The sequence below is a fragment of the Thalassophryne amazonica genome, chromosome 1 (genome assembly GCF_902500255.1).
Source record: "Thalassophryne amazonica chromosome 1, fThaAma1.1, whole genome shotgun sequence".
Classification (NCBI taxonomy): domain Eukaryota; kingdom Metazoa; phylum Chordata; class Actinopteri; order Batrachoidiformes; family Batrachoididae; genus Thalassophryne; species Thalassophryne amazonica.
The window spans coordinates 128,541,627-128,554,865 of NC_047103.1; the positions used below are offsets into that span (position 1 = coordinate 128,541,627).

The 13,239-nt window shown below is 45.9% G+C and overlaps 1 protein-coding gene across 1 annotated transcript in view; it reads left to right on the forward strand.

The window, feature by feature from the left end:
• Positions 1-13,239, forward strand: part of LOC117514139 (E3 ubiquitin-protein ligase HECW2-like) — a 193,652-nt gene that overhangs the window by 113,535 nt on the left and 66,878 nt on the right. Inside the window, exons 12-13 of the mRNA XM_034174480.1 lie at positions 3,165-3,266; positions 11,527-11,677. Coding sequence (XP_034030371.1) covers positions 3,165-3,266; positions 11,527-11,677 — 253 coding nt within the window. The remainder of the gene's footprint in view (positions 1-3,164; positions 3,267-11,526; positions 11,678-13,239) is intronic.

Genomic DNA, 13,239 nt, shown 5'->3' on the forward strand with positions numbered 1-13,239 from the left:
TTTACCCAGCGTATGCCCACGTATCAAAAATACTGCCAGTGCGCCATTATATGGTAGCTGACACTGTTTCCAACAGACACGTTCAGTAAGTTCTGTGGTCGTCCAGAACACATCGCATACCTCTACATACGTCAATATTCTTTGGAGATAAGTTCGATATACGTTACACATAGGTTCAAAGCAAGTTACTCATAGGCTAGAAATACATTTTGGGTACGCTAGACATTATCTCAACGTATTTCAACTTACGAGTAACGTACAAGTAACGTGTGCCAACAGTCGCATAACTTAACTACAACTTATGACGTATGAGCCATATGCTGGCATGTGTACGGTCTCACCGTACTATGGTGTATACCAGCATGCTTCAGCATGCTCTTAATTTATGCAAAACATACGTCGCAACTTACTAGACCTATGCCAGCATATTGCCGTATTTTTTATAGATCAGCATATGCAGGCTAAATCATCAAGGTGTGACAGGGCCAGGAGGTTTATAACGTTCAGTGATGGTACAAGGCAACATGCAGCCTTCAACTACTACAAATAAAACCCCCTGAAAACAGAGTAATTAATAATACATCAAATCAATTTTATTTATATAGCGCCAAATCACAACAAACAGTTGCCCCAAGGCGCCTTATATTGTAAGGCAAGGCCATACAATAATTACGGAAAAACCTCAATGGTCAAAACAACCCCCTGTGAGCAAGCACTTGGCAACAGTGGGAAGGAAAAACTCCCTTTTAACATGAAGAAACCTCCAGCAGAACCAGGCTCAGGGAGGGGCAGTCTTCTGCTGGGACTGGTTGGGGCTGAGGGAGAGAACCAGGAAAAAGACATGCTGTGGAGGGGAGCAGAGATCAATCACTAATGATTAAATGCAGAGTGGTGCATACAGAGCAAAAAGAGAAAGAAACACTCAGTGCATCATGGGAAACCCCCAGCAGTCTAAGTCTATAGCAGCATAACTAAGGGATGGTTCAGGGTCACCTGATCCAGCCCTAACTATAAGCTTTAGCAAAAAGGAAAGTTTTAAGCCTAATCTTAAAAGTAGAGAGGGTGTCTGTCTCCCTGATCTGAATTGGGAGCTGGTTCCACAGGAGAGGAGCCTGAAAGCTGAAGGCTCTGCCTCCCATTCTACTCTTACAAACCCTAGGAACTACAAGTAAGCCTGCAGTCTGAGAGCGAAGCGCTCTATTGGGGTGATATGGTACTATGAGGTCCCTAAGATAAGATGGGACCTGATTATTCAAAACCTTATAAGTAAGAAGAAGAATTTTAAATTCTATTCTAGAATTAACAGGAAGCCAATGAAGAGAGGCCAATATGGGTGATATATGCTCTCTCCTTCTAGTCCCTGTTAGCACTCTAGCTGCAGCATTTTTGAATTAACTGAAGGCTTTTCAGGGAACTTTTAGGACAACCTGATAATAATGAATTACAGTAGTCCAGCCTAGAGGAAATAAATGCATGAATTAGTTTTTCAGCATCACTCTGAGACAAGACCTTTCTAATTTTAGAGATATTGCGCAAATGCAAAAAAGCAGTCCTACATATTTGTTTAATATGCGCATTGAATGACATATCCTGATCAAAAATGACTCCAAGATTTCTCACAGTATTACTAGAGGTCAGGGTAATGCCATCCAGAGTAAGGATCTGGTTAGACACCATGTTTCTAAGATTTGTGGGGCCAAGTACAATAACTTCAGTTTTATCTGAGTTTAAAAGCAGGAAATTAGAGGTCATCCATGTCTTTATGTCTGTAAGACAATCCTGCAGTTTAGCTAATTGTGTGTGTCCTCTGGCTTCATGGATAGATAAAGCTGGGTATCATCTGCGTAACAATTTAAGCAATGCCGTCTAATAATACTGCCTAAGGGAAACATGTATAAAGTGAATAAAATTGGTCCTAGCACAGAACCTTGTGGAACTCCATAATTAACCTTAGTCTGTGAAGAAGATTCCCCATTTACATGAACAAATTGTAATCTATTAGATAAATATGATTCAAACCACCGCAGCGCAGTGCCTTTAATACCTATGCCATCTTCTAATCTCTGTAATAACATTTTATGGTCAACAGTATCAAAAGCAGCACTGAGGTCTAACAGAACAAGCACAGAGATGAGTCCACTGTCTGAGGCCTTAAGAAGATCATTTGTAACCTTCACTAATGCTGTTTCTGTACTATGATGAATTCTAAAACCTGACTGAAACTCTTCAAATAGACCATTCCTCTGCAGATGATCAGTTAGCTGTTTTACAACTACCCTTTCAAGAATTTTTGAGAGAAAAGGAAGGTTGGAGATTGGCCTATAATTAGCTAAGATAGCTGGGTCAAGTGATGGCTTTTTAAGTAATGGTTTAATTACTGCCACCTTAAAAGCCTGTGGTACATAGCCAACTAATAAAGATAGATTGATCATATTTAAGATCGAAGCATTAATTAATGGTAGGACTTCCTTGAGCAGCCTGGCAGGAATGGGGTCTAATAGACATGTTGATGGTTTGGTGGAAGTAACTAATGAAACTAACTCAGACAGAACAACCAGAGAGAAAGAGTCTAACCAAATACCGGCATCACTGAAAGCAGCCAAAGATAACGATATGTCTTTGGGATGGTTATGAGTAATTTTTTCTCTAATAGTTAAAATTTTATTAGCAAAGAAAGTCATGAAGTCATTACTGGTTAAAGTTAAAGGAATACTCTGCTCAATAGAGTTCTGACTCTTTGTCAGCCTGGCTACAGTGCTGAAAAGAAACCTGGGGTTGTTCTTATTTTCTTCAATTAGTGATGAGTAGTAAGATGTCCTAGCTTTACGGAGGGCTTTTTTATAGAGCAACAGACTCTTTTTCCAGGCTAAGTGAAGATCTTCTAAATTAATGAGACGCCATTTCCTCTCCAACTTACGGGTTATCTGCTTTAAGCTGCGAGTTTGTGAGTTATACCACGGAGTCAGGCACTTCTGATTTAAAGCTCTCTTTTTCAGAGGAGCTACAGCATCCAAAGTTGATGTACATCAATAACTGATCAAAGACAAAGGTCGTCTATACATCTGTAACATAAGGCAGAACACTTTCATCATTTCAACTCCATGTACTGACTCTGTGTGTGTACATATGTGTATATATGTGTGTGTGTGTGTATATGCATGCAGGTGCTACAGCCCAGGTCAATGGCCACCAGTCTGTTCGCTCCCTGCCATCTGTCCGTCATGACATCAGCCGTTACCAGCGAGTGGACGAGCCCATGCCACCTAGTGAGTGTGTCTGTGAGTGTGTGTGTGCTTGCGTAAGTGCACCCATTATTGTTTCACATACTGTTTATAAAAAATAAGCACTTTTTTACAGCCTTACTCATATAAAAACATTGATAGAAGTCAAGTCTCTAAATGAAAAGTATTGGAGGGGCAACAAAAATCACCTTTTGCTACACGGTAACAGCAGGCAAGTTTCCATTGCAGATTAGCACAAAATTTAAGGGATATTTTCAGAATGTTAGCAAAACACAATTGTGAAATAGCAGCATTTCCATTGAATGATGTCAATGCAACAACTGGGTTTTGTCTTCTTGCGGTAAGAGTCATTCCACTAAGCCTCTCTTGATAAGTGTCTTGTGCAAATCCTGCTAAAAATTGTAATGTCATTGTTTTTCAAATCCAACATTACCATAATTTCATGCCTTGTAAGGTTTTATAAGCCCTGCATCTCTTCCTCCATCAGCACGTACAGCGGGATGTATGTAGACCAAATCTAACATATAATTGCGGACACTGTTTAGATTCCAGTTTTGGAAAATACGAGGGCTGTCAATAAAGTATAGGTCCTTTTTATTTTTTTCAAAAACTATATGGATTTCATTCATATGTTTTTACGTCAGACATGCTTGAACCCTCGTGCGCATGCGTGAGTTTTTCCACGCCTGTTGGTGACATCATTGGCCTGTGAGCACTCCTTGTGGGAGGAGTCGTCCAGCCCCTCGTCGGAATTCCTTTGTCTGAGAAGTTGCTGAGAGACCGGCGCGTTGTTTGATCAAAATTTTTTCTAAACCTGTGAGACACATCGAAGTGGACACGGTTCGAAAAATTAAGCTGGTTTTCAGTGAAAATTTTAACGGCTGATGAGAGATTTTGAGGTGATACTGTCGCTTTAAGGACTTCCCACGGTGCGAGACGTCGCTCAGCGCTCTCAGCCGCCGTCATCAGCCTGTTCAAGCTGAAAACCTCCACATTTCAGGCTCTATTGATCCAGGACGTCGTGAGAGAACAGAGAAGTTTCAGAAGAAGTCGGTTTCAGCATTTTAGCCGGATATTCCACTGTTAAAGGAGATTTTTTTAATGAAAGACGTGCGGACGGGTCCGCGTGTCGAGACGCAGCCGACGCGGTGCGGCGGCACAGGAAAAACACCTCCGTGTTGATAACCATTTGTAAAATCCAGGCGGCTTTTGATGCCTTTCAGTGGAGTGAGTATATAAGAAATTGTTTAACAGCAGGACATGTTTCAACTTGTCCTTAAGGCTTCCAACAGAGGTGTTTTTCCTTTGGCGGAGCATCGCGGCGGCTGCGTCCCGACGCGCGGACCCGTCCGCACGTCTTTCATTAAAAAAATCTCCTTTAACAGTGGAATATCCGGCTAAAATGCTGTCATGCTACAGGGTAACATACGTCATAGAATTCCATGGACATTGACCTTGTTTCATCATTGCATTAGAGAACAAGCATTCAGCACACTCAAAACTATTCCATGTATGTATCCTATTATCTTAACCAATAATTTGTATCACTTTTTACCAAAACTGGAGCAACATTTACTTTTGACACGTGTAAAAACTGTTATTACCCCATGACTCTGTAGCAGTAAGTTCATACTTCATAGATAGTCCAAACTACTACCTTTTTGAAATCCTGATGATTAGACAAATAGTATGCTATACTTCTCAATATGTTTCAGCATTTTTAATGTTGACCCGTGTGTACTACCTGGCTCCAACTACCACCCTAGGATGGCTATCATACATTTCATGCAAGTACCTATAGACAGATGGCCAAAATTCCATATCGAACGTTTTACCACCCTGGGTGGTAGTGACCAATCTATCTGGCCCATGGACCACATGTGCTTTATAGCTGTTATTGTTTACAGAAAAAAGAAACAACATAAGTAAATAGAATCTACCTAAACTAATACCTTACCACTTTTTTCCTTTTTTCCTTACCACTGTTGCTCTGGGGGTTAGTAAGGTTAGACTTACTCGAGTGAAGCACCTTGAGGCAACTCTGTTGTGATTTGGCGCTATCTATGAAATAAAAAATAAAATATTCACCCATAGAAGAAGCACAACCAAAATCAACAAGTAAACAAAGGCTGACCTTTTGAAATACCGCCGGTGAAATCTGATGTTATGTGTATGACGACTCAAAACTGAAGAGCGCATGCATCATAACGACATGTCTAATGGAATCAAGGAGTAAGACTGTAGATTAGTTTAGGAATGAATAGCTATTCCTTCCTGAACACATTTGTGGAATAAAGGATTTCACACATTTGACAAAATCATCAAAAGTGAGTAGGTCATTTAGGGGCTTGATTGCACAGCAATTCGTATGAATAAGGTTGTAAAAAAACTAAACCTATCCTTTAATCAGTGCAATTTTTACTATGGAAATGCCCGGTAGAGTCTGCTCCTCTGCTAAGGCTCCACACATCCCATTTGGAAACTATATTAGTGAAGAAATCTTGGTTTATTATGTGGATGTACCCCCTTTTTTGGGGTTCTATCCCAGAACTGATTGGTTTCTATTTAAAATTCATCCAAAGGTTCTCACTGAAATTTGTGATATTACTTTTTCAAAAAATAATCTTGCTAACAACATATGCAAGCAAAAGCACACTCATAGGAGAACTTAGCGACTAAAACAAAAGAGTCCTGTGTGTGTGTGCTTTGGTCAAAATAAATAGCCACAACCATCATTTTACATTTTGACAAGCATGCTCTGAAGTAAATGGTAAAGAAAACTTTGAGGTTTAGACCATTTTGTACCATGAACACAGACTGGTGATGTGAGGATGTTTTGTAGCTACATAAAAGCCACAAAGAAAAACATGCCCAGCAATAAGGCGCTTGTTTTTTTTCCATCCATCCATCCATTTTCTTCTGCTTTATCCGGAGTTGGGTCGCGGGTGCAGCAGCTCAAGCAAAGCGGCCCAGACCTCCCGATCCACACACACCTCCCCCAGCTCCTCCGGGGGAACCCCAAGGCGTTCCCAAGCCAGCCGAGAGATGTAGTCCCTCCAGCGTGTCCTGGGTCTTCCCCGGGGCCTCCTCCCGATGGGACATGCCCGGAACACCTCTCCAGCGAGGCGTCCAGGGGGCATCTGGAAAAGATGCCAGAGCCACCTCAACTGGCTCCTTTCGGCGTGGAGGAGCAGCGGCTCGACTCCGAGCTACTCCCGAGTGATCGAGCTCCTCACCCTATCTCTAAGTGAGCGCCCAGCCACCCTGCGGAGGAAACTCATCTCGGCCGCTTGTACTCACGATCTCGTTCTTTCGGTCATGAGCCAAATCTCATGACCATAGGTGAGGATCGGAACGTAGATCGATCGGTAAATCGAGAGCTTTGCCCCCCTACTCAGCTCTCTCTTCACCACGACGGTCCGATACAGCGACCGCATCACTGCAGATGCTGCACCGATCCGTCTGTCGATCTCACCCTCCATCCGTCCCTCACTCGTGAACAAGACCCCGAGATACTTAGGTGCTGACTCTCATCCCAGACGCTTCACACTCGGCTACAAACCGCCCCAGTGCACGCTGAAGGTCCTGATTTGATGAAGCCAACAGAACCACATCGTCTGCAAACAGCAGAGAAGAGATTCTGTGGTTCCCAAACCAGACCCCCTCTACACCCTGGCTGCGCCTAGAAATTCTGTCCATAAAGATAATGAACAGAACCGGTGACAAAGGGCAGCCATGGCGGAGGCCAACGTGCACTGGAAAAAGGTTTGACTTACTACCGGCAATGCGAACCAAGCTCCTGCTGCGGTCGTACAGGGACCGGATAGTCCTTAGCAAAGGACCCCGTACTCCCGGCGCACCCCCCACGGGGTGCCCCGAGGGACACAGTCAAACGCCTTCTCCAGATCCACAAAGCACATGTGGACTGGTTGGGCGAACTCCCATGAACCCTCGAGCACCCGATGGAGCGTGTAGAGCTGGTCCAGTGTGCCGCGACCAGGAAGAAAACCACACTGCTCCTCCTGAATCCGAGGTTCGACTATCGGTCGAATTCTCCTCTCCAGTACTCTGGAATAGACCTTACCGGGGAGGCTGAGGAGTGTGATCCCCCTGTAGTTGAAACACACCCTCCGGTCCCCCTTCTTAAACAGAGGGACCACCACCCCGTTCTGCCAATCCAGAGGCACTGTCCCCAACCGTCACGCGATGTTGCAGAGGCGTGTCAGCCAAGACAGTCCCACAACATCCAGAGATTTAAGGTACTCAGGACGGATTTTATCCACCCCAGGAGCCTTGCCACTGAGGAGCTTTCTAACCACCTCGGTGACTTCGGTCTGGGTAATGGATGAATCTGCCTCTGAGTCCCCAGTCTCTGCTTCCTCTTCGGAAGACGTGACGATGGGATTGAGGAGATCCTCGAAGTATTCCTTCCACCGCCCGACAACATCCCCAGTCAGGGTCAACAGCTCCCCACCTGCACCATAGACAGTGTTGGTGGAGAGCTGCTTCCGCCTCCTGAGGCGTTGGATGGTTTGCCAGAATTTCTTTGAGGCCGACCGATAGTCCTCCTCCATGGCCTCCCCGAACTCCTCCCAGACCCGAGTTTTTGCCTCTGCGACCGCACTGGCTGTGGCACGCTTGGCCTGCCAGTACCTGTCAGCTGCCTCCGGGGTCCCACCTACCAACAAAGACAAGTAGGGCTCCTTCTTCACCTTGACAGCATCCCTTACTTCTGGCATCCACCACCGGATTTGGGGATTGCCGCCGCGACAGGCACCAGAGACCTTGTGACCACAGCTACAAGCAGCCGCATCGACAATGGAGGTGGAGAACATGGTCCACTCAGACTCCATGTCTCCAACCTCCCCCGGGATCTGGGAGAAGCTCTCCCGGAGGTGGGAGTTGAAGACCTCGCTGACAGAGGGTTCCGCCAGTCTTTCCCAGCAGACCCTCACGATACGTTTGGGCCTGCCAGGTCTGACCGGCTTCCTTCCCTCCCAGCGGATCCAACTTACCACCAGGTGGTGGTCGGTCGACAGCTCAGCCCCTCTCTTCACTCAAGTGTCTGAGACACGTGGCCGAAGGTCAAATGATATGACTACAAAGTTGATTATCGACCTCCGGCTCAGGGTGTCCTGGTGCCACGTGCACTTATGGACACCCTTGTGCTCAAACATGGTGTTCATGATGGACAAACTGTGACTAGCACAGAAGTCCAACAACTGAACACCACACGGGTTCAGATTGGGGAGGCCGGTCTTCCCGATCACCCGCCTCCAGGTCTCACTGTCGCCGCCCACGTGGGCGTTGAAATCCCCCAGGAGAACAATGGAGTCCCCAGTCGGAGCGCTATCTAGTACCCCTCCCAGGGACTCCAAGAAGGTCGGGTACTCTGCACTGCCGCTCGGCCCGTAGGCCAAGACAACAGTGAGAGACCTGTCCCCGACCCAAAGGCGTAGGGACGCAACCCTCTCGTTCACCGGAGTGAACTCCAACACATGGCGACTGAGCTGGGGAGCAATAAGCAATGCGACCCCAGCTCTCCGCCTCTCCCCGTGGGCAACGCCAGAAAAGTGGAGCATCCAGCCCCTCTCCAGGAGTTGGGTACCAGAGCCCAAGCTGTGCGTGGAGGTGAGCCTGACTATCTCTAGTCGGTATCTCTCAACCTCCCGCACAAGCTCAGGCTCCTTCCCCCCCAATGAGATGACATTCCACGTCCCAACAGCCAGTTGCTGTGAGCGTGGACTGGGCCGCTGGGCCACCCGCCCTCGACTGCCACCCAGTCCTCTCTGCACCCGACTCCCATGGCCCCCTCTGCAGGTGGTGAACCCACAGGAGGGCGGGCCCACGTTGCTCTTTCAGGCTGAGTCCGGCCGAGCCCCATGGGCTAAGGCCCCACCACCAGGCGCTCGCGTGCGAGCCCCAACCCCAGGCCTGGCCCCAGGGTGGGGCCCCGGTTCTGCCATACCGGGCGATGTCTCGGTCCTTGATTTTTTACTGGTCATGGGAGCTTCTGAACTGCCCTTAGTCTGACCCGTCACCTAGGACCTGTTTGCCTTGGGACACCCTACAAGGGGCACAAAGCCCCCGACAACATAGCTCCTAGGATCATCCGGGTACGCAAACTCTCCCACCACGATAAGGTGGCAGCTAGAGGGGGAGATTGTGTTTTGATGGGTTTTTTTGTTGTTGTTGTTTTGTTTTTTTTTGATGATAATAGATTTATTCAAAAACTGTTAAGCCACTAATGAAACCTGTAGAAAAGATTGGCTCTAAGATGGAAACCAATAGTTTTTGTGGAGCAGATCTACTAGTTAACTTAACAGACCCAGGTCAGGTCCAGTAGCATGCGCTGGTGTTACAAGTGACCAAATCCACCACATGAAGCAGTTGCCCTGGGCGTGACTGCCAGCTATCCAGGCAGACAACTGGATCACCCCTACTTCCCCAGAACGTTCCAGGTCCAGAGGATACATGGACGTCTCCTTGGCCTTTTCCAGTTACAGAGTTCCTCAGTAAAAAGGCAGCTACACATTGGATCTTGCTCAAGGAAGTGTGCTACATGACCATAATGTCATAGCAGGAATTTCCTCACAATGCAAAGTCTTATGCCTCATCTGAGTTTCTTGAAGTAGCTGCTCATCTGCCACAAAGTCAATCCAGTAGTACTGCAGGATTCTTTGGAGTGAACTAGTAACCCATCCAGCTCATAGCACTGGTTTCTACTCTGTTTAGAATCCAAGCCTTCCAACCATGTAGTTAGAGTGGACCCACCAAAAGGCTGAAAACCTGCACCCTCAAAATGCTATGACCAGATGCCCCTGTCCAGCAACACCATGCCTCCACAAGCTCTTCCCAGACATCATTCAACCCCATAATATGAGCTTCCAGAGACATGAATGTCACTGCAGAGACAGGTGAACCTCAAGAATTGTGACATTCACCTCATACAGATACACTTGTGATTGCTGCATCTGGGAAGTGAGTGAAAGCCTGCATCTTAGTCTGGTTCCAGGACAGTCACAATCCTAGACAATTTGACTCCTTACTGAGCTTCTCAAGTGCTACAATCACAGCATCTACTGGTTTAAAAAAGATGACAGCATCATCAAAGACATTGAATCCTTTCTCACTGGCAAAGGCCCCCAAGTTAATGGACTCCACAACCCAAACTAACACCCAGTCCATGCAAGTATTGAATGGACACATCCTTGAAAAATGGCAGACATCAAGGGGAAAAGTTAAGGCTCTGACTCCGCTCTGTACAGCACTCACAGCACCGCTGTGTAGGCTGGCTATGATGCCAGGGAACTTATTGCAGATCCCACAAGTTCTCAGAATGCCCCACAAAGCAGCCTAATCAACGAAATCAAACACTTTGTGAAGATCGGTATAGGCTGCAAAGAAGCATGACTGACATCAGTTCATATCTAGGACACAATCAATAGTTGACTTCTTGGGTACAATCCTAGACTGCTCCAGTCACAGAACAGGAAGTACCTGGGACAAGATCCTTTTAAGAATGACCCTTGCAGTTTTATACCCTGGTAATTGTTGGAATCCAAGTGATCACCCCTTTCTTTCTCCAGAGGGACAAGTTCTTTCTTCTAGTCTGTCGGAGTGGTAATATTGTGGTGGATGCAGTGATGAGCAGCACCAGTGAATGCTCCCACTCCAGATCTGATATCTGTGTCCCAGGTGGAAGCAAAGATTGCTTGCAATGCTAGGGGAACAGCCTGTCCATCCACCTAGAGGAATTCAACCCCAGCTGATACATGAGATCAGTGGTTCTCAAACCTGATCCTCAACTACCACTGAACCTGTGCATTTTCCATATTTCCCTGCTCTGCCACAAGCCGATGAGCTCATTCAGGTATCTGTTAGTCTGTTAGTGAGTTAATCACCTTGTGTCAGACCATGTGGAGATGGAAAATGTGTTGGTTCGGTGGTACCTGAGGACTAGGTTTGAGAGATAACTGCAGCTTTCCCCAACCACAGCCAAATTTGCTGGTTCACAGTTGATTGGCAGAGTGACCACCAGACCCCTGCCTCCAGAGATGTGCAGGGTCTTGGCAGGATGTTCACCTGTATACAACTGCTTATCAACTGATTCAGGAACTTTTCAGAAAATGTATCTCACATGTTCCCTTTACACATTATTTTCTTTACAGAGTCATGAGGGCAGGAGATAATGTATATTTATTTACATACCCAACTGTGTTTTCCTGTGGGTTTACAGCATGTACAGTATTTATTCCTTAATGTGTCTCTATATTGAAACCAGACTGGGAGGCCCGTATTGACAGCCATGGTCGTATATTCTATGTGGACCACGTGAACAGAACTACAACTTGGCAACGTCCCACTGCTCCCCCTGCACCACAGACCCTCCAAAGGTCCAACTCCATACAGCAGATGGAGCAGCTGAATCGCAGGTAAGAACGCATGACATTCAAACTTAATGGACAATTTTGATCATTGTGGTATGTGAGCTTGATATATATATAGAAGAGTCACACATGTGAACAGGTTCCCCTATGTGTCTGTGTTTGTGCACAACACAGAGCACCAAGCCTCTGCCTGTGGACATGACTTTCAACCTACGAAAATTTCACGTGTATTCAGTGAATGAATCTATTTTTAATCACAAATCCGCTTGTGTTTTACTCATGGGGAAGCTGACAACGGTTTGGTCTCTAAAGGAGCAGCAGTCTGTCTATCAGGACTCTGAGACTGAGATGACACAGAAAACAGGCGGGGGGAAAGGTGCAAAGTTATTTTAAACATAAACCAGGGACAGTCCAGGGTCATACACCGGAGATCATTAAACGAGCTGAAGTGTCTGTGACAGTATACACAGAAAAGTTCTAGGAAACAGACCAGAGGTTTAAAAGTTCAGACATATAACTCTGGGGCAGACTCTAGGATGGATTCTAGGAATGCAGCATGAAACTGCTTGTCCTGATGCAGTAGACCAGCCAGAATGTCACTCTCCACTGGTTCAGTCATGGCCAGTTCTTTCAGTAGTGGCTGGTACATATTATCAGTATTCTGAGACTGAGATGACCCCAGTGCCTAGAACAGGCAGGAAAGAAAGTACAAACTTTTTTCATAAAGTGGGGACAGACCTAAGTCATACACTGGAGATCAATAAGCAAACTAAGGTGTCTGTGTGGGTATGCACAACAGGGGCACCACCAGGGATTTTGGGCCCCATGAAAAGAAATCTTACTGGGCCACCCCCGTATTATTTTGTCAGTATTATAATTGTATTAGGGGCCTCTCTGCAGTCCTATCAATCATAGGCCCCTAGAATCCTTCTCCTTATTCCCCCCTTTTTGGCACCTCTGATGCACAATACAGATCTAATAAGTAGGCCAAAGGTCAAAAGTCCAGAGGTCAAACACAATCACAGGCAGATATTATCCAAAACAGTAGGCTTGAGGAGGAAGTCAAAAACTGGGATTCAAAGTTCAGCAATGAGGAAACATGAGGAGGTGATTAAAAACACTAGCACACTCATGAATAATACAACAGATATACTACCAGCTCATGGGAACATTAACCCAGGGTTTAGAATACAGTGGGAGGTGATTAAGGAAAACGACACACAGGTGGGAGGACAACCAGGAAGAAATCAAGTGAAAATAGGCAAAAGAAGACAATCTGTGTCGCAGAGGGATGCAGACCCTGACTCTGACTCTGTCCCACAAAACTGTTAAGGCCGTGACTCAGTTGGACAAAAGGAGCCAAATATAAACACCACACATTACCACAGAGGTATATTCTGTGCAAATAATCTGGTTCCAATCAGGCTAGCATCAGTGCTTGGTTAATCCTGGTCTCTCCTATTGGTTCAGTCAGCTGTCACTCAAAACGAACACCTGCACGAGTGAGCCTCGCTCTTTTTTTAACCGTCTTGTCATTTTATCTTTATTTAATCCACATTAAAATACAAGAGAAACATATTGCCACACTATTAATGTTTTATTATTGT